Here is an 18670-nt window from a genome sequence, read left to right as displayed (position 1 = left end):
GGACTTTGAGCAAATACAAACTTGCTATCCTCTTCAAATGTTCTTAGAGCCTTGAAGAAGGATTTCCAACCCTCAACATCTCAGGTCGCTAATATTTGATGATATAAGTGATGACCTTTGTAAAAACAATAACAAACACTATTAGCCTCCATATAATATAAGCTAGGGTACGAAGTCACAAATGTTAAACAGACCTGAAATAATTTCAACATGACCCGGGGTCTTGTCTCGAGGTCTTAATTAATTGACCCGAGTTATGTTATTCAATGTACCAGTAATAGTTTGAGGTCCACATACAAATTGGAGCAGACATGAGTCATGAGGTCATAACTTTGAGTATTTAGTGATTAATAGATTAAGGATTAATATCATTGCAGTGATTTTTTTCCTTCTTTATAAAGTACCGGTAAACGGCACTTTCCCAATTACGAAAAAACTACAAATTTCCCAATTGCTGGCCAAAATAAAAAATTCCCAATTTAAGGTAAAAAAAAAAAATAATAATAATTTTTTTTTGGAAAATGCAACATTTTGTTAGGTTCCCTGTGCAGCTCTATGGTTTGAACCTAGGTAAATATAATATTGACAGCTTGAAAACACTTAGTTATCAATTTTAAAGTATTTGGGAGCATAAAATCAAATACACCAATTTCCCAATTTGAGGGTTTCACGACTCGATTTTTCCCAATTTGAGGGTTTCACGACTCAATTTTTCCCAATTGGACCGGTACGGGTACTTTTCCCAATTGGACAAAAACATCGCTGCATTGGGATTATTATTATTGTTTCATACCAATTATTCTATAAATACCAAATCATAAAGCCAGGTAACTTAAGGAAAATGATATTTTATTGTGTTTTTAATTTATTATTGAACCAAACTAACGACTGAAGCTTGGTCGACCGACACGTTACAAATATATGAATATGAAAACAAAAAAAGAATGAGTGAACCAACACACACACACACAAACGTATGTCCAAGTTTACAGTTGATTGAGTCCCACCACACCAAACCAACCTTTTCAACGCAGGAAAGTCATTTCTTTATGACTAATCACCATTTTAAAGATGAAAATACATCTAAATTCATCGTCACAGAACATATCTGCATTGATCGCTGTTCAAAATTAAATAATAATTATCAAAGAGTTATATTCAATATTTGGTTTTGGTGGTGACCTCCGGACGTCAAGCCATTACTCCAGGATTTTGCGTATACTATAGACTGCACTTCCACTTGTGACGTCAATATGACTCAATTGACGTTCTTTATTTAATGTTTAACCGTACGAAAATTACATAATTTTATAAGTAGAAGCGCTATTTTGTATCAAGTTTAAATATTATTATTACTTACATATACTTTAATGCAAGCTGTTTCTATCAAACATCTATTTCGTTGAACGAAAATAAACATCGACTGCTGAATTTGTCGTCTGCATTATTAAAACGTTTACATCCGGGTGCTTAATGTTATGATTAGCGCCTCGATTTGGAAAGTTTAACATTCCGCCATTTTGATTTTGTAGCAAAATGAAAAATGTCGCTTGAAGCCGTTAGTACAGCCGAAATAAACATCGAAAGCATTCCAGGTATTTGTAAAATGAAGGGCAATATGTGAATCATAGTTTTGAAAATATTAAATGTCTGCAATTGATATAAGCGGACATCTGCCGACCGAGCTATTTTTGTGTCATTCGGTTTGTTCAGTTGATCGAGCGGATTGATACGTGGAACTTCACTTGTAAATTGTTGTGTGGTATTCATACTCTCTCATTTCTATTTTCGACATTTGATTTAGTTGTTAGTAAGCTTATTGATCCCGTGTATTCGAAAATGGATATAATTTTTATTGGGAACGTAACCCCATATTTTTCAATAGGCGACGGCCATTTTTCGTTTAGTTTTAAGGTATTGTGTTTGACCTATATTTTATGCTTATTTAAATGCGAAACTGAAAGTACACTTTACACTGAATGGAACTTTATTTTTGACAGAAATATTTCCACAAGGTTTAAATTTATATGTTGGTGATGTCAAATTAATATTTGATTGTCCTATAACAATTTATGTCTAAGTCTACTGCCAGTTGAATTTCCGTTTCATAACTTAAGATATGCATACAGTGTAACATTCATAGCTTTTCACAGTTAGAAAGAAAGCCCTGTAATGCAATTAATGTGCAATATATAAGTTATATCTATATTATGGAACACTTTCAATTAGATTTATGGGCGTTTTTGACATTGTCAACAGTCAATAAAATGCCGGAGAAACATCCGGCCAATAGGCTCATTCGAATAATGAATATACGCCAATAGGCTCATTAGAATAATGAATAAATTCTAGCATTTGTTAAAATAATCTACACTAAGGAAATAAGAAAATATTTTGGTTTGCCTGCAACAAGTGTCGTATTATCATGTGTGAAAAAAACTGCTTGACCATGATTTTTGTGTTTTAAAAGATGTACAATATTGGGTGTATTAACGTATATTTGTTAATACAACATATACCCACAATTTTCGTTAATGCCACTTACACAAATATAATGTCTGTTTCTGCTTTTTTAAAGATTTACTTAATGAACTATTGACGGAATGTCAATATCGAGCCTTATTAAGTATTACTGCCAGTTCTTTTAAACATGTGTTTAGGTGACTTGTAAGAAACATAAAATGTTAATTATCCTTTTGCAAATTAAAATCAAGATGAAACAAAGTAAAATACTATAAAAAGACCATATACCAATGTATCATGTTGATTAGCCACCAATGTCATATGTAATACTTTGATCTTGGCTGAACAAATTTATAGTTTAAATTATATCTTGAGTGCTGAAGTTTAAAGGGGCCTTTTCACAGATTTTGGCATGTTTTGAAGTTTGTCATTAAATGCTTTATATTGATAAATGTAAACATTAAATTTTAAAAGCTCCAGTAAAAAATCAAAAATTAAATTTAAAAAAGGAAAACAAAGTAGCCCGTAGCAGGGCTCGAACCAGTGACCCCCGGAATCCTGAAGTAAAAACGCATAAGCCAACTGAGCTATCCCGCCAATCATACATAAGTTGCGTATTTTATACATTATATAAGCAATCTTCGTAGGTCAACAAATTTAAACGACAACAACAGAACTCTCCAAATTATTCAATCGTTTCGCGTAGCAACGCTTTATAATTTTTAGGTTTTTAAATCGTCAAAAGATGCATATAATGGCTATATTAGAACATGGCAAATGTTCAGTAATACTGTTTCCTCACAAATAGCATAACTAAACCCAAAATTTGCGAATCTGAAACAACTTTTTTCAATTTTGTCAATTTACCAAACCGTGAAAAGATCCCTTTAAGTTTATATCTTGGGTGCTGAAGTTTTCTGGTTGCCAGTGCAATTAAAAACAATAAACTTGACAAACATAAATTTCATCTCCAAGCTTCTTTTCACCAATTCTAGTTCATGTTGAAGTTTTAACATTCTGGGAGTGGGGTCTCGGAAAAGATCATAACTCCCATGTGGATGTATTTATTGGTGTTGATCACACTTTTTTGCCATTTGTAAATTTTAGCATTGCTTTATAGCTTTGCGATGCAATTGTCATAAAGTGCATTTATTGGACAGCAAGTCAGAGACTAAAACTTTGAAAATTAAGCTTGGATGGTAAATGATATATTTTATTTTATAACTATTATACAATTTATTTCATTAGTGACCGAATTCAAACTATGACCCAAACATTCACCAGATACATAACAAATAGTTTTATATTGCCTATATGTGTACCTTCCCTGAAACTTTCAGCATTTGCCCAGTTCATTACCTCGAGTATTGGCCAGGTTGATTCCTCACACAGTGCTTCCGATGTGGGGACTTCAATTTTACAGCTGCAGGATGTCGGAGTTTCATCAGGAACATACATACAGGCATGTGTTATAAAGCAATACATTTATGTAGGTTTTGTAAAGAAGCAAGAAATTTAGAAAAATACACGTGATAATGTATACAAATATTGAGGGTACATTATATTGATTATTTGCTATTAGCCATAGGTTCTTATTAAGTTTGAGGTGTATTTCATTACTTCAAAATTCAGAGGTTAAGTTAAATATTTTTCTGAAGTTAGTTAATAAATATCAATTGAGGTTTTGTAACAGTCCTTTCCAGCCCTTAAAGATTCATCATTGTTTGTTTCACACATGAAGGTATCTGAAGGCACTATGGCCCCGCTAGTTCAGTTTACAGACCAATCTCAGAACATCTACATCACGGATGCATTCCCTCACGGTATCCAGATACTGGATGGCTCAATCCCTATGCTACAGAGCAGTGATGGGACGTCTATCATCCACCTTGCCACGCCCACTTTGGTTTCTGGGACAGGCATAGAGGGATATGCACAGGTATACATCTAGTTTCAAACTGTATGGAGAGATTTTGTTTTGTTTTTTGTTGGGGGGGGGGGGGTGCATTTGCATGGATAAAACGTTCAAATGCTTAATCTTATTTTATTACATTTTAAACATTTTATCCTTTATAAACTTCATTTATAACTATACATTCAGTATTTTGACAAACTGATTTAAGTAATTTCTAAATTCTGCATTTTCACCCATGCATTTGTTTTTTCCATCAAGTTTAAAACAACAACTCTGTGCAGAATGTGTAATTTGAATTTAAAATCAAGTCTAAATTATTTTAAGTCACTATTATAAAACACAAAAATGTTTAAATTGATGTCTTTAGCTCTTGAGGTGAAATGTCTTGTATCTATTCCCATGTCAGTTTGTCTAAAAGCAAAGTGAGAGGTCATTTGGTAATATAATTCACAAATGCGTCTCCCGTCTGTGTGATTTCTCTTTCTTGAAGCTTACCCTCTCTCTTTCAATATCAAAACTGTTTTTACAAATTGTCCTTTACTTTGCTGTACATATTTTAAGCCAAGCTTCGGGAAAACAGGGTTGTATGTTTGTGCGTGACCTGTAGTCCTGGTTCACACAGACCAATAAGGGATGACATTGTCAGCCTAAACTGGATAAGAAGAGACGTCCTTTAAAACAAAAAAACAACACAAAAGTGGAAATGGTCTTCTCTGTGGTGAAGGCTGTGCAGTTGCACTGGTTTATCTAAGATGTCTTAGCACATGCATTTATTCCCTTTTCCCCAGAGTGAGGCTCAGTTTGAAAAGCAAACAGTTCTGGTGAATCCTGATTGGAATTTAGATATTTTTAAAATCAACACCATTCACTTGCAGTGTATACCAGTACTATATACTCTTCCGACAGGTGGTTCAGTTTGCAGGTGGTCAGATAGCGCTGATAGAGCAGCAGGAGAACATCGATCCCCAGGGTAATGTCCAGTACGTCCTGGAGCATGTGCAGGCCCTCCAGCCACAGTCTGATGGCGAGATGCAGCAACAGCAGCAACAGCTCATGGGGACGGCCGCACCCGCACACAGGGACCCCATGGACGATCTGCAGCCTCCTATTGGAAAGGTGCCAACTTGTGTGTCTGTGTTTTTCCTCTTACATAGAGATGTTCTTATGGATGTCTTCCCTTCAGAAAAGTTGTTTCATCTTAAGATTATTTTTTTTAAAGTAATCTCAACCCCAGGGCTTTTTTCCATTTTGTGAAGCAGCCCTAGCCCCCCTAATGTTGTGAAAAATGAGTTGCAAATGATTTAACATTTGAAACAGGTTAGTCACAAACTGTCTTAAATTGTAACAATTTGAGTCACAAACTTCTGTAAATTGTGAAGAATTTGTTGCAAACTCTCAAATTTGTGGGTGGAAAAAAATACGTTCACTAAGAAGGAGAAAAGCTCTGAACCAGAATTTTTCATTTGCAAATGTTTGCTTAAACTCATGTTATTTTCTCCCAAAATTAGACAAAAAGAGCCCCATTTCAAAAAGTGAACAATAACAGCCGTGTCTGTGTGAGTTGACTGTTAATGTGTAACAATGGTTGAGCAAGAAACTGTGGTATCACATAGATAAACTTTAAGGGTTATGGCGATGCGATAGTTTAACACTCAATCCTTGATACAAGATACAAGATTATTAAATCTGAATCCTGCGATACCTCAAAATGTACTTTAGCTTAGTTGATGAAACTCAGTTTGTAGATAGGTAGTCATATGCAGGGTATGCACATTATTTCAAGTGTTGCCTTGGTTACAATAATACGTGACAACAATAATCTGGATCCTTCGACAACTCAAACAGTGTTTTTACTAGGTTGATGGATTTCAGTATGTGGATGGAGATCCATATGGGGAATATTAAAGTTTTTTCAAGTTTTTATTTAAGACTTAAATTGGGGTTGCTATGGTAATATAAACAATTGAAACCTAAAATTGGCATTTTGCCAAAGTAGGTAATAATCTCATATTTAATAGGGTAGTTATTGCACAGACATTTGCAAAAACATACTTTTTGTCTGTGATTTATAGTTTAATAGGATTTTATATTACAAATATGAAATTCCGCTAAACCTCTTGACTTGTAGTTTTAATGAGCTTTGTTCTTGGAAAAAGGGTTTTAATGCATTTAAATCAAGTGTCTTAAGAGATTAGCCTGTTCAATTTGTACATGTGAAACAAAGACAAAACTTTCCACTTGTATTGTATCTTTTGTTTTAAGGAAATCTCTTTTAAGTAAAAAATAAATTTAGGCAGAAAGTGTCATTCCTGATAAGCAAGTGCAAACTGCACAGGCTATTATGAGACGACACTTAACACACATACATTAATCCCTGTTTTCCCTATACTTGCCAAAAAAAATCCTTTTTTTGCTCAGGGTCCCTACACATGTGACATCTGTGACTGTAAGATTGAGAAGTGGAACCAGTACCTGCGTCACATGAAGACCCATAACGATGACAAACCATTCCGCTGCTTCAACTGCCCCGCCACGTTCAACATCGCGGACAACCTGAAACTGCACCTGGCCACCCACGTGGAGGAGGGAGACAAACCCACCTGCCCGGAATGCGGGAAGAAGTTCCAGCGGGTGGCGAGTCTCAAGGCCCACATCATGCTTCATGAGAAGGAGGAGAGTCTGATGTGTACGGAGTGTGGAGATGAGTTTGCAACCCAGGTATTGGGGACATTTTATATTTATTTTTCCACGCTCTGTGAAAATGGGGCTTAATTCATGTGCATAAAAAGTCGTACCAGATTGCACTGGCAAATCACTGACAACATTTTCCACTTTTATATATTTTTTGTTTAAAAGAAGTTTCTTCTGAACAAAAATCCATTATTGGTGGAAAGTGTTGTCCCTGATTTGCCTGTGCAGAAATGCATTAAGCTCTATTTTCCAAGTGGAAGGCTTAAACCTATTAATTTTAGCATGAGGATGGATGGTTTAATTGTTTGTAAAAATGGATATTGGTGAATATGAGCTTGATTGCATAAAACGTTGTAGGCTTACAGAGATACTCTTGAGTGGGTTTCCTATGTGGACCAAGTACTTGTATGTTATCAATGCTAGCTGCATTTTATAAGCATAAGGCTAATATAAAATCTCAAGGCCCATTCTATTGGATCTGTTTCCTAGTTTCTCATCTGCACCTATGGTCGCATCTGGGCAATGGGCCGCCGGATATGATGTCTAGAACCAGTACTAAGCTGTGCTCATGGTGAGCTTTTGTGATCGCCTTTTGTCCATTGTATGGCGTCAACATTTGCCGTCAAACAATACCCCACGCCCCTGTCCAGAATCCCTTCCCCCCCTCAACCCCCACCCCACCATTTTTTTTTAAACATAATCTAATTAATTACCCCACCCCACATTATACCCCCCTCTCACCCCCTACCCCCCATTTTTTTTTGTTTAATATCATCTAATAAATTACCACACCCAACATTATACCCCCCTACCCCCCCCCCCCCCCGCCCCTACCACCCCCAATTTTTTTTTATTTTGTCCCTTTTTTATTTTTTGAAAGATCGTCTAATAAATGACCACACCCACATTATACGCCCTCTCAACCCGCCTCCCCCCCCCAAAAAAATTTTTTTTATTTTTTCCTTTTTTATTTTTTAAAGATCGTCTTATAAATTATTTAATATGAACAATTTTCCCATGATGGCTTACGTTATACTGTCAAGCACTCCAATAGTCGAGCGCGCTGTCCTATGACAGCTCTTGTTTACATTTGAGTCACTGGAGTTTTCCACTCTCCATATGGTGTTCTTTAGATTAAGTTAAACTTATTTTATAAACAAAATTTTTGAAGCAACTTCTAAACTAACACTAACTAATATTTATATCAGTTTTTTTTGACAGATTGTGAACTTCTTTTTACATTCATTAAGTTATTTGCTGTATTTGTTCATTTTTAACAATGCATAGATTCTTTAGATTAAAGTAAGTTATTTTCATTAAAGCTGCTTTGGTTTTCACTTATAGATTAATTCTTCGAGTGTATTCAGGTGTATCTGAATTGACGCCTTTAGTTAATTGAATTACAACCAGTAAGTGTGTTAGAAATAAGCGTTCTTTAATTAGACTCGATAAATATTTCCGTATTACATAAGTGCTCACACAGTTACATAACTCGTAACCGTCCCGTGACCGGTTCACTTGCGTAAACCGCACTACCACAGTTGTTTATAGTAGAACATTGTGAATACTTTTAGTCACATTTTTAGTTCAATCTGAATGACACTTGCTGATCCTCACACATGGTGACAATCTTTATGAGCATAATATTTTTTGCTCATGGTGAACTTTTGTGATCACCTTTTGTCAATTGTCTGTCTTCCGTTGTGCGTAATGAATATTTGCCTTGTTAACACTGTAGAGGCCACATTTATTGTTGGATCTTCATGAAACTTTTTCAGAAGATTTGTCCCAATAATATCTTGAACGAGTTCAAAATGGTTCCAGTCTGTTGAAAAACATTATCGCCATGGGGCCATTTGTTGTTCATTCTTCATGAAACTTGGTTAGAACATTTTTTATATTGATAACTTGGGCTGCAAAGAACAGGTCATTCCTTTTTATCTCTTTAGGCCCTTTTGTTTTAAATGTTAGCTTGATTATTTCAAAATCAAAAGGCTTATTGAGTGCTTCGTATGTCTGTTTTCAAATAGAAACACTACTTGATGTCTTTGAGGGAGATTTTCAGTATGCTTCAAGATTTGGGATCAAACACAGGACCTGCCCTTTTACTTATCAGTCACCTTATCCTCAAGCCACATTGACATATGTTAGAATATAACAGAGTTTGAACCTTTTTGATTTCATACATAATTATCGCCTCAAAAGTCTGAGAATGCTTGAGACTAACAGAAGTATGATTCATAAGTAGGGCCAGTATTAATGTCTTTGATATCTTTAAAATGCTCAAAAAGCTGGAATCTTTTACTGTTAAAAATGATGAACTTGTAATCCAAGTTTTGAGTTAGACAATTAACTATACTATTCTAAATGAAGGTATTTATAGCTTAAAAGATTATAGAGCTTGTGTTTTTTCCCCTTTTCAACAATATAATGTGGTCCCCATTTACTGTGTATTCAGATCCACCTGGACCGTCACATGGTTGAACATCGGGAGGAGCGAGAGGGCACACGTATGTACCCTTGCAAGACGTGCAGTGCCCAGTACTACAGCAGACAGGAGCTCAAAGAACACACCAAACAACACTTGAAGATAAAGTAAGATTTGATAGGAACACACCAAATAACACTTGAAGATCAAGTAAGATTTGATAGGAACACAAAATAACACTTAAAGATAAAAAAAAGAATGGATAGGAACACACCAAACAACACTTGAAGATCAAGTAAGATTTAATAGGAACACACTAAACAACACTTGAAGATCAAGTAAGATTTGATAGAAACACACCAAACAACACTTGAAGATCAAGTAAGAATTGATAGGAACACACCAAACAACACTTGAAGATCAATTAAGATTTGATAGGAACACACCAAACAACACTTGAAGATCAAGTAAGATTTGATAAGAACACACCAAACAACACTTGAAGATCAAGTAAGATTTGATAGGAACAAATCAAACAAAACTTGAAGATCAAGTAAGATTTGATAAGAACACACCAAACAACACTTGAAGATCAAGTAAGATTTGATAAGAACACACCAAACAACACTTACAGATCAAGTAACAATTAATAGAAACACACCAAACAACACTTACAGATCAAGTAAGATTTGATAGGAACACACCAAACAAAACTTAAAGATCAAGTAAGATTTCATAAGAATACACCAAACAACACTTGAAGATCAAGTAAGATTTGATAGGAACAAATCAAACAACACTTGAAGACCAAGTAAGATTTGTTTAGAACACACCAAACAACACTAACAGATCAAGTAAGAATTGATAGGAACACACCAAACAAAACTTAAAGATCAAGTAAGATAGGATTACACCAAACTACTCTTAAAGATCAAGTAAGAATTGAAAGGAAAACACCAAACAACAATTGAAGATCAAGTAAGAATTGATAGAAACACACCAAAAAAACTTTCAGATCAAGTAAGATGTGAGTGGAAAACACCAAACAATAATAGAAGATCAAGTAAGAATTAATAGGAACACACAAAACAACAATTGAAGATCAAGTAAAAATTAATAGGAACACACAAAACAACAATTGAAGATCAAGTAAAGAAATAATAGGAACACACCAAACAACAATGGCAGATCAAGTTATAACTGATAGGAATAAACCAAACAACAATTAAAGATCTAGTTAGAATTGATCAAATGTTTCTTCAGACTATGCCTCTGTGGGTCGGCCAAGAGGAAAAGTAGAGTGTCTTTCCTGATGAGCATGCGCATACTGCAAAGGCTTATATTGGAGAACACTTTACACACATTCAGAGCTCCAGATAAAAAATTGGTCAAATTCTTATTTACTCCCTATTTTAAAGATTAAATCTTATTTTACCCCCTATTTATAAAATTAATTCTTAACAATATATTACCAAATAATTTTTTATTCATTGTTTTTGACACATCAACAATTCAACATTTTGGTTCATAGTCTTGGAAAAGCCTGGCTTTCCTTCTCCGTTTCTTGCTTTCCCATAATCGGACAGCTTCGCGAGAGCTTATAAGTTCATCAATTATTGACGAAACCATAGGGTTAGGGTATTTGAATCTAATTGAAAGAATGCATGCAGCGTGGACTTTTGACTTCCACGCTTCGATACACCGCTTTGGTCGGCCATTTTGATTTTTTTAATGTGAAGCGGTCACTGACAATTCGGCTAAGGTCATAATGGCGTTTTGGTCGCCGTTAAAGTCATATCCAAAACTACATTTAAACTATATTTAACATTTAAGTTTAATGACATTTTGAATAGGTATACAGTATATTACCGGTACCAGGGGTGGCGAAATCAAATGTCCGAGTTGCCCGAGTCATACATTTGCTTGTCTGGGCAACTGATTTTTTTCAATTAAGTTGTCAGTGGACAACAAGTTTTTTAAAAGTCGGGTCCAGGTATACAAATGAAAAAAATACATTGTATTAAAGCCGTAATTTAAATTAAGTTTTACAAAACCGGATGTTGACATGCGATTACATTGTCAGTGCTATATGCGGAGCAATCAAGCTAAAATACGGGCACTCTCCTGCGCAGTGATCTCCTTTATTCGATAAGAGATCAGGAGCATGCCGCATTTTAAACATTCGGCCAGACTGTTAGACAGTGTACAGACTGGTTTCTTTTTTTTTACAATCAGATGGAAATAAATCTCCACGCAGAGTTGTCGTTCCTTGCTCTCACATACAACTCTGCATAAGGCTCAGCACGCCATTTTGTCTACCAAATAGCTAAAACCGAACAAACGCATGCAATGTATATGTGAGTGGATATTTAAGATCGCATGCATTTAATTAAGAAATATGACTTTTAAATGTACGATAAATCTTGCAGAAACTTGTGAGTTTTAATGCAACTCTTTGGAACTATTTTATTGCCCATTTACACAGATGTAATCATTCCACGCACTTCACAAATGTAAACAATTGTACATATTTTTTATTGAGTGACGTTAGGCATTGCTTCGACGTATTTATGTATGTTGGTTTCTTAACATAAAAAAAACCATATCAATTTTATAATAATTAATTAAGACTGATATAAGATATCATGGTATGAGATGGTTTTCTTTAATGCAGTTAATGCAATGTAACCGTCGTGCAAGAGATTGTTTAGTATACTGTAACCTCAATGATGAACGCTTGGAATGATCATGACATGAATGAGACACTTTCAAAACAATAGTCCGTTCTGAGCCCAACACAGAGGTGAATGTAATGTGACCGTCGTGCAAGAGATTGGGAAATAAAAAGTATCAAAGTAAGATAATCAAAACACAGTCTACCTTGTTATTTAAGACGACTTTAATGGTAAAGATGGAACTTTTTTTTTTTAATCTTCAACAATGGAGAAGAAACCCGAAGCTTTGAGCAGTCCACCTCCCAAAAAAAACTAAGAAAGATTATGATAAAAAATATGATCTATTAAACGCACCAGAACTCTTCAAGAAACTTGGCTCACAGATATTCAATGGTTACCAGTTGATGATAATCAAATTGCTACCAGTAGCGGCGCAAAGCCTCAGTCTGATGAGGTCGACATATTGAACTAGTTTAATTTGTTAAGATAAAGATGTACTTATGTTCAACACATGTTTTAATAACACTACCTTTGCAAGATTAAAAGTATTAGAAAGTCTTTATATTGTTTATAATATACTGCTATAATGAATGTACTATTGAAATAAAACTATAAACAAAACTAGCAAATCATACTCGTTTTGGTATATTCCACATTGTTTTACATTAATCAATAAATGCGTTAATAATTTATATAAACATTAACGGACAAGTGTAGTTCAGCAACGGACAAGTTAAATTTCCTAAATGGTTGTCCGTGGACAAGTATAGTTTTTTGAGATTTCGCCACCCCTGGGTACTTGTGTATAAAAATTACGATAAGTGTAATTAAAAAGGTACAATAAAAGTAATGACTCGCCTGCAATACTAGGTGAACAGAATCAAGACCGTTTGGCCTTTCGGCCTTTCTAAGGTGTGGCTCTTCCTCACAACAAACGCTTGAGTGACGTTGACTTAAAGTTGTAGTTTTAATTGAGCGCCTAGGCGAGTCAGAACCTAGATGATTTGTTTGCATTCTATACATAGATGGTGACGTCACAACGACAGTAAGACCGGTATGTACACAATGTTGTTTACCGTATATAATTTGCTACTGGAAGTTTTACGCACGTTCGAAAATTTCGAATTCGTGTTTTATTTTTTCAATGCGTAACTTTACGCAAAGATTTCAAATCTAAATCGTTATTTTAGAAATTTAATTCGTTTTTACGCCTTTACGCATGTTATCTGGAGCACTGCGCACATTCATTAAGCCTTAACAACACTGAAAGTATCGATGATTTTATTTAATCATCACAGTAAATTGTCACATTTCAGCCCTAATGGAATACATTTAGCTTTTTTTCATGATAAAGATATCATGTGCAGCAATTGATGTGTTACTGTGTATTTTCATGACTATGTTTAATGGTTATAGCAATTTTTGCAGTCCACATAGGCTTATCATTGAAACTTTTTCCACTTGTATGGTGTTTTCGTTTAAAGGAAGTTTCTTCTTAGGCAGAAAGTGTCGTCCCTTATTAGCCTGTGCAAACTGCACTGGCTAATCAAGGACAACACTTTGCACATGCATTAAGGTCAGTATTCCCAGAGCGCCACTCTAATATTCTGCAGGCTCTCTCTGTCCCATAAGACGTACAAGAAGAATGTGGACCGCACTGGCTACTCTCACAAGTGTCAACACTGCAACAAGGTGTTTCAGAAACCCAGTCAGCTCACCAGGCATGTCCGCGTACACACAGGTACTGGCATGGAAGGCTTTCATAATGTCATAGGCCTTGATTTCTGAGAGACGGCATATTTCATCAGTCAACTTAAATACTTTAAAATTAATGTTACTTCACATGAGGTAATTTATGTGATTATTGAACCCAAAATGTGCAATAAATATGAGCCATGTTCTGGAAAAATGGGGCCTAATGCATAGCGTAAACTTTTGTCCCAGATAAGCCTGTGCAGTGTGCTGAGGCTAATCTAGGAAAATACTTTATGCATTGAGCACAGTTTATCCAGAGCTGGGCTTATATGTAAGTAATCTTATTTTTATTTTGCATGACACAGCTTGTTCAATTTCGTGTTCACATTGCAGGTGACCGCCCGTTCAAGTGCCATATCTGCTCGAAGGCCTTCAATCAGAAAGGGGCACTGCAGCTTCACATCCTGGGTAGACACACAGACAAGAAACCGCACACCTGCCAGTTCTGTGACCAGGGCTTCGCACAGAAAGGCAACCTCAGAGCCCATATCAAGGTAACGTTTTCTGTTCACAGTTGAACAGTGTTTTGGCTTATAGGTCCTTTTTTGTAGGGAAAAGGTTTGACAACCAGTTTATTCATAAAGTTTTTTGTGTATTTTTAAAAATAACAATTATTCTGATACAGCAAGTATTGTGTTGAAAATAAGGAAACCATACAACTATTAAGAAATAAAAATGAGGGCAATCGTAATGTTCTGATTAAAAACAATTCATCAGTATATAAATCATTTTAATTGACTGTAGATATATCTTTCAAAAGCTGCAGAAAGTAGTATTTGGTAAAAAACAAACCCATCAGTTATCACATTTTAAATCTTTCAATTATTAATTCGATATACTGCCATGATTGTTTGGGTGGTCTTAACGGATGTTTTGTTCCGTTGCAGCGTGTTCACACCCTGTCAGAGCAGACTGATGTGAACGTGTCTGTGTACAAGTGTTCAGAGTGCTCCTGCATGTTCAAGAAACTGGGCAGTCTGAACGCACATCTAAGCAGGGTCCACACCCAACTGGTAAGTTGAGGCAGTCTGAACGCACATCTAAGCAGGGTCCACACCCCCACTGGTAAGTGAAGGCAGTCTGAAAGCACATCTAAGCAGGGTCCACACCCAACTGGTAAGTTGAGGCAGTCTCAACACACATCTAAGCAAGGTCCACACCCAACTGGTAAGTTGAGGCAGTCTCAACGTACATCTTAGCAGGGTCCATGTCCAACTGGTAAGTGGAGACAGTCTCAAAGCACATCTAAGCAGGGTCCACGTCCAACTGGTAAGTGGAGGCAGTCTCAACGCACATCTAAGCAGGGTCGACGTCCAACTGGTAAGTGGAGGAAGTCTCAACGCACATCTTAGCAGGGTCCACACCCAACTGGTAAGTGGAGACAGTCTCAACACACATCTAAGCAGGGTCCACACCCATCTGGTAAGTGAAGGCAGTCTCAAAGCACATCCAAGCAGGGTCCACACCCAACTGGTAAGTGAAGGCAGTCTCAACACACATCTAAGCAGGGTCCACACCCAACTGGTAAGTAGAGGAAGTCTCAACGCACATCTAAGCAGGGTCCACACCCAACTGGTAAGTGGAGGCAGTCTCAACGCACATCTAAGCAGGGTCCACACCCAACTGGTAAGTGGAGACAGTCTCAACACACATCTAAGCAGGGTCCACACCCAACTGGTAAGTGAAGGCAGTCTCAAAGCACATCCAAGCAGGATCCACACCCAACTGGTAAGTGGAGGCAGTCTCAATGCACATCTAAGCAGGGTCCACACCCAACTGGTAAGTGGAGGCAGTCTCAGCGCACATCTAAGCAGGGTCCACACCCAACTGGTAAGTGAAGGCAGTCTCAACACACATCTAAGCAGGGTCCACACTCAACTGGTAAGTGGAGGCAGTCTCAACGCACATCCAAGCAGGGTCCACACCCAACTGGTAAGTGGAGACAGTCTCAACACACATCTAAGCAACATCCACACCCAACGGGTAAGTTGAGGCAGTCTCAACGTACATCTTAGCAGGGTCCATGTCCAACTGGTAAGTGGAGACAGTCTCAAAGCACATCTAAGCAGGGTCTACGTCCAACTGGTAAGTGGTGGCAGTCTCAACGCACATCTAAGCAGGGTCCACGTCCAACTGGTAAGTGAAGGCAGTCTCAACACACATCTAAGCAGGGTCCACACCCAACTGGTAAGTTAAGGCAGTCTCAACGCACATCTAAGCAGGGTCCACACCCAACTGGTAAGTGGAGACAGTCTCAAAGCACATCTAAGCAGGGTCTTCGTCCAACTGGTAAGTGGTGGCAGTCTCAACGCACATCTAAGCAGGGTCCACGTCCAACTGGTAAGTGAAGGCAGTCTCAACACACATCTAAGCAGGGTCCACACCCAACTGGTAAGTTAAGGCAGTCTCAACGCACATCTAAGCAGGGTCCACACCCAACTGGTAAGTGGAGGCAGTCTCAACACACATCCAAGCAGGGTCCACACCCAACTGGTAAGTGGAGGCAGAACAAGAAACTGGGCAGTCTCAACGCACATCTAAGCAGGGTCCACACCCAACTGGTAAGTTAAGGCAGGCTCAACGCACATCTAAGCAGGGTCCACACCCAACTGGTAAGTGAAGGCAGCTTCAACACACATCTAAGCAGGGTCCACACCCAACTGGTAAGTGGAGGCAGTCTCAATGCACATCTAAGCAGGGTCCACGTCCAACTGGTAAGTGAAGGCAGTCTCAACACACATCTAAGCAGGGTCCACACCCAACTGGTAAGTTAAGGCAGTCTCAACGCACATCTAAGCAGGGTCCACACCCAACTGGTAAGTGGAGGCAGTCTCAACGCACATCTAAGCAGGGTCCACGTCCAACTGGTAAGTGAAGGCAGTCTCAACGCACATCTAAGCAGGGTCCACACCCAACTGGTAAGTGGAGGCAGTCTCAACGCACATCTAAGCAGGGTCCACACCCAAATGGTAAGTGGAGACAGTCTCAACACACATCTAAGCAGGGTCCACACCCAACTGGTAAGTGGAGGCAGTCTCAACGCACATCTTAGCAGGGTCCACACCCAACTGGTGAGTGAAGGCAGTCTCAACACACATCTAAGCAGGGTCCACACCCAACTGGTAAGTTAAGGCAGTCTCAACGCACATCTTAGCAGGGTTCACACCCAACTGGTAAGTGGGGACAGTCTCAACACACATCTTAGCAGGGTCCACACCCAACTGGTAAGTTGAGGCAGTCTCAACACACATCTAAGCAGGGTCCACACCCAACTGGTAAGTTGAGGCAGTCTCAACACACATCTAAGCAGGGTCCACACCCAACTGGTAAGTGGAGACAGTCTCAACGCACATCTAAGCAGGGTCCACACCCAACTGGTAAGTGAAGGCAGTCTCAACGCACATCCAAGCAGCTTCCACAACCAACTGGTAAGTGGAGGCAGTCTCAACGCACAGCCAAGCAGCTTCCACACCCAACTGGTAAGTGGAGGCAGAACAAGAAACTGGGCAGTCTCAACGCACATCTAAGCAGGGTCCTCACCCAACTGGTAAGTGGAGGCAGTCTCAACGCACATCTAAGCAGGGTCCACACCCAACTGGTAAGTAGAGGCAGTCTCAACGCACATCCAAGCAGGGTCCACACCCAACTGGTAAGTGGAGGCAGAACAAGAAACTGGGCAGTCTCAACGCACATCTAAGCAGGGTCCACACCCAACTGGTAAGTAGAGGCAGTCTCAATGCACATCTAAGCAGGGTCCAAACCAAACTGGTAAGGGACAGCAGAAAATTGTTAAGTGTTGGTCTTCGTTGTATTTACTTGTAGATGTATGTAATTTATCATAATGTCAGTATCTTGTTCAGGGGAAATGGAGCGCAATGCTAAGAGCAGTCTGCACAGGCTATTCAGTGAAAACACTTTGCTTTTCGTATCCCCTGCCAAAGGCGGAGTGATATAGTTTTGATGTGTTTTTCATCTGCAAGTCTCTAGGTCTGTCTGTCTGTAATTCCCTAAGTTTGTCCGTCTATCACAAACTTTTAGGGCTTTATCTCAGAAACTATATACGATTTCAACATGAAACTTTGTAGGTGTATAGATATAAACGAGCAGAAGGCGGAAGATAACAATTCAACAATTTTGCTTGTATTATTTCTTGAAAAGAAGTCTCTACTTAGTGATACTCCAGTTAAGGTGTAAAGTGTTTTTCCAGATTAGCCAGTGCAGACTGCACAGGCTAATCTTGAACAACAATTTACGCTCATCAATAAACCCCATTTTCCCAGAGAAAGTCTCGAATGTTTCTGCTTCCAGGAAGTGAGGGGCATTAAACATCGCACTTGGCAGCAGAACATAATATCATGTTTACTGTAGACTTCTTGACCTAAATCCCAATTTTGGAAAAAAAGAATTTGGCTAAGTAACATTGTTCTCATACTGCTGTCTTGATTTCCATTTTCTTATAAACATAAGTTGTACCTCTCTGGTTTATAGGAGTAATTCATGTGAGCGCTTAGAACAATAATAACTGTCTGAATTATTAACTTTGCACAAGCATGTGTCTATTGAGCTGCATAACTGCTTTGTCCTTATCCCTGATGAAGGATGGCTTTATTTAGTTAATGTCTGGAGCAAGTATGTGTAGAAGACTGTTGTTAAGTTAAGACAAACTATTGAAAACGGTCAGATAGAACCAGAATGTTAATGAATGAATTATTGCTGAGTGAATGTGTTAAACCTTTATTTGAT

At 37.9% G+C, this 18670-nt stretch overlaps 2 protein-coding genes across 6 annotated transcripts in view; one reads left to right on the top strand and one right to left on the bottom strand.

Annotated features, from left to right (window-relative positions):
- LOC127845224 (uncharacterized) overlaps positions 1-1707 on the bottom strand; it is a 31308-nt gene extending 29601 nt beyond the window's left edge. For 2 of the 4 annotated variants that reach the window (XM_052376026.1, XM_052376024.1), the window contains exon 1: positions 1361-1707. The gene's annotated coding sequence lies outside the window, so the exon portion shown is untranslated. Of the gene's footprint in view, positions 1-1021; positions 1203-1360 lie in introns of those variants that run through there. The other 2 variants (XM_052376027.1, XM_052376025.1) reach the window with 2 other exon arrangements.
- The window catches only part of LOC127845223 (zinc finger protein 236-like), a 53275-nt gene continuing 36080 nt past the window's right edge, over positions 1476-18670 (top strand). The window contains exons 1-9 of one of the 2 annotated variants that reach the window (XM_052376022.1): positions 1476-1595; positions 3804-3925; positions 4205-4402; positions 5285-5494; positions 6797-7096; positions 9528-9664; positions 13786-13913; positions 14261-14421; positions 14815-14940. In XM_052376022.1, the coding sequence (XP_052231982.1) occupies positions 1544-1595; positions 3804-3925; positions 4205-4402; positions 5285-5494; positions 6797-7096; positions 9528-9664; positions 13786-13913; positions 14261-14421; positions 14815-14940 (1434 nt within the window). In that variant the 5' untranslated portion in view covers positions 1476-1543. Of the gene's footprint in view, positions 1596-1720; positions 1915-3803; positions 3926-4204; positions 4403-5284; positions 5495-6796; positions 7097-9527; positions 9665-13785; positions 13914-14260; positions 14422-14814; positions 14941-18670 lie in introns of those variants that run through there. The other variant, XM_052376023.1, reaches the window with a different exon arrangement.

Source organism: Dreissena polymorpha, chromosome 9 (genome assembly GCF_020536995.1).
Source record: "Dreissena polymorpha isolate Duluth1 chromosome 9, UMN_Dpol_1.0, whole genome shotgun sequence".
NCBI lineage: Eukaryota > Metazoa > Mollusca > Bivalvia > Myida > Dreissenidae > Dreissena > Dreissena polymorpha.
The sequence above is the reverse complement of the archived record's forward strand: the minus strand, read 5'-3'. Positions and strand labels throughout refer to the sequence as shown.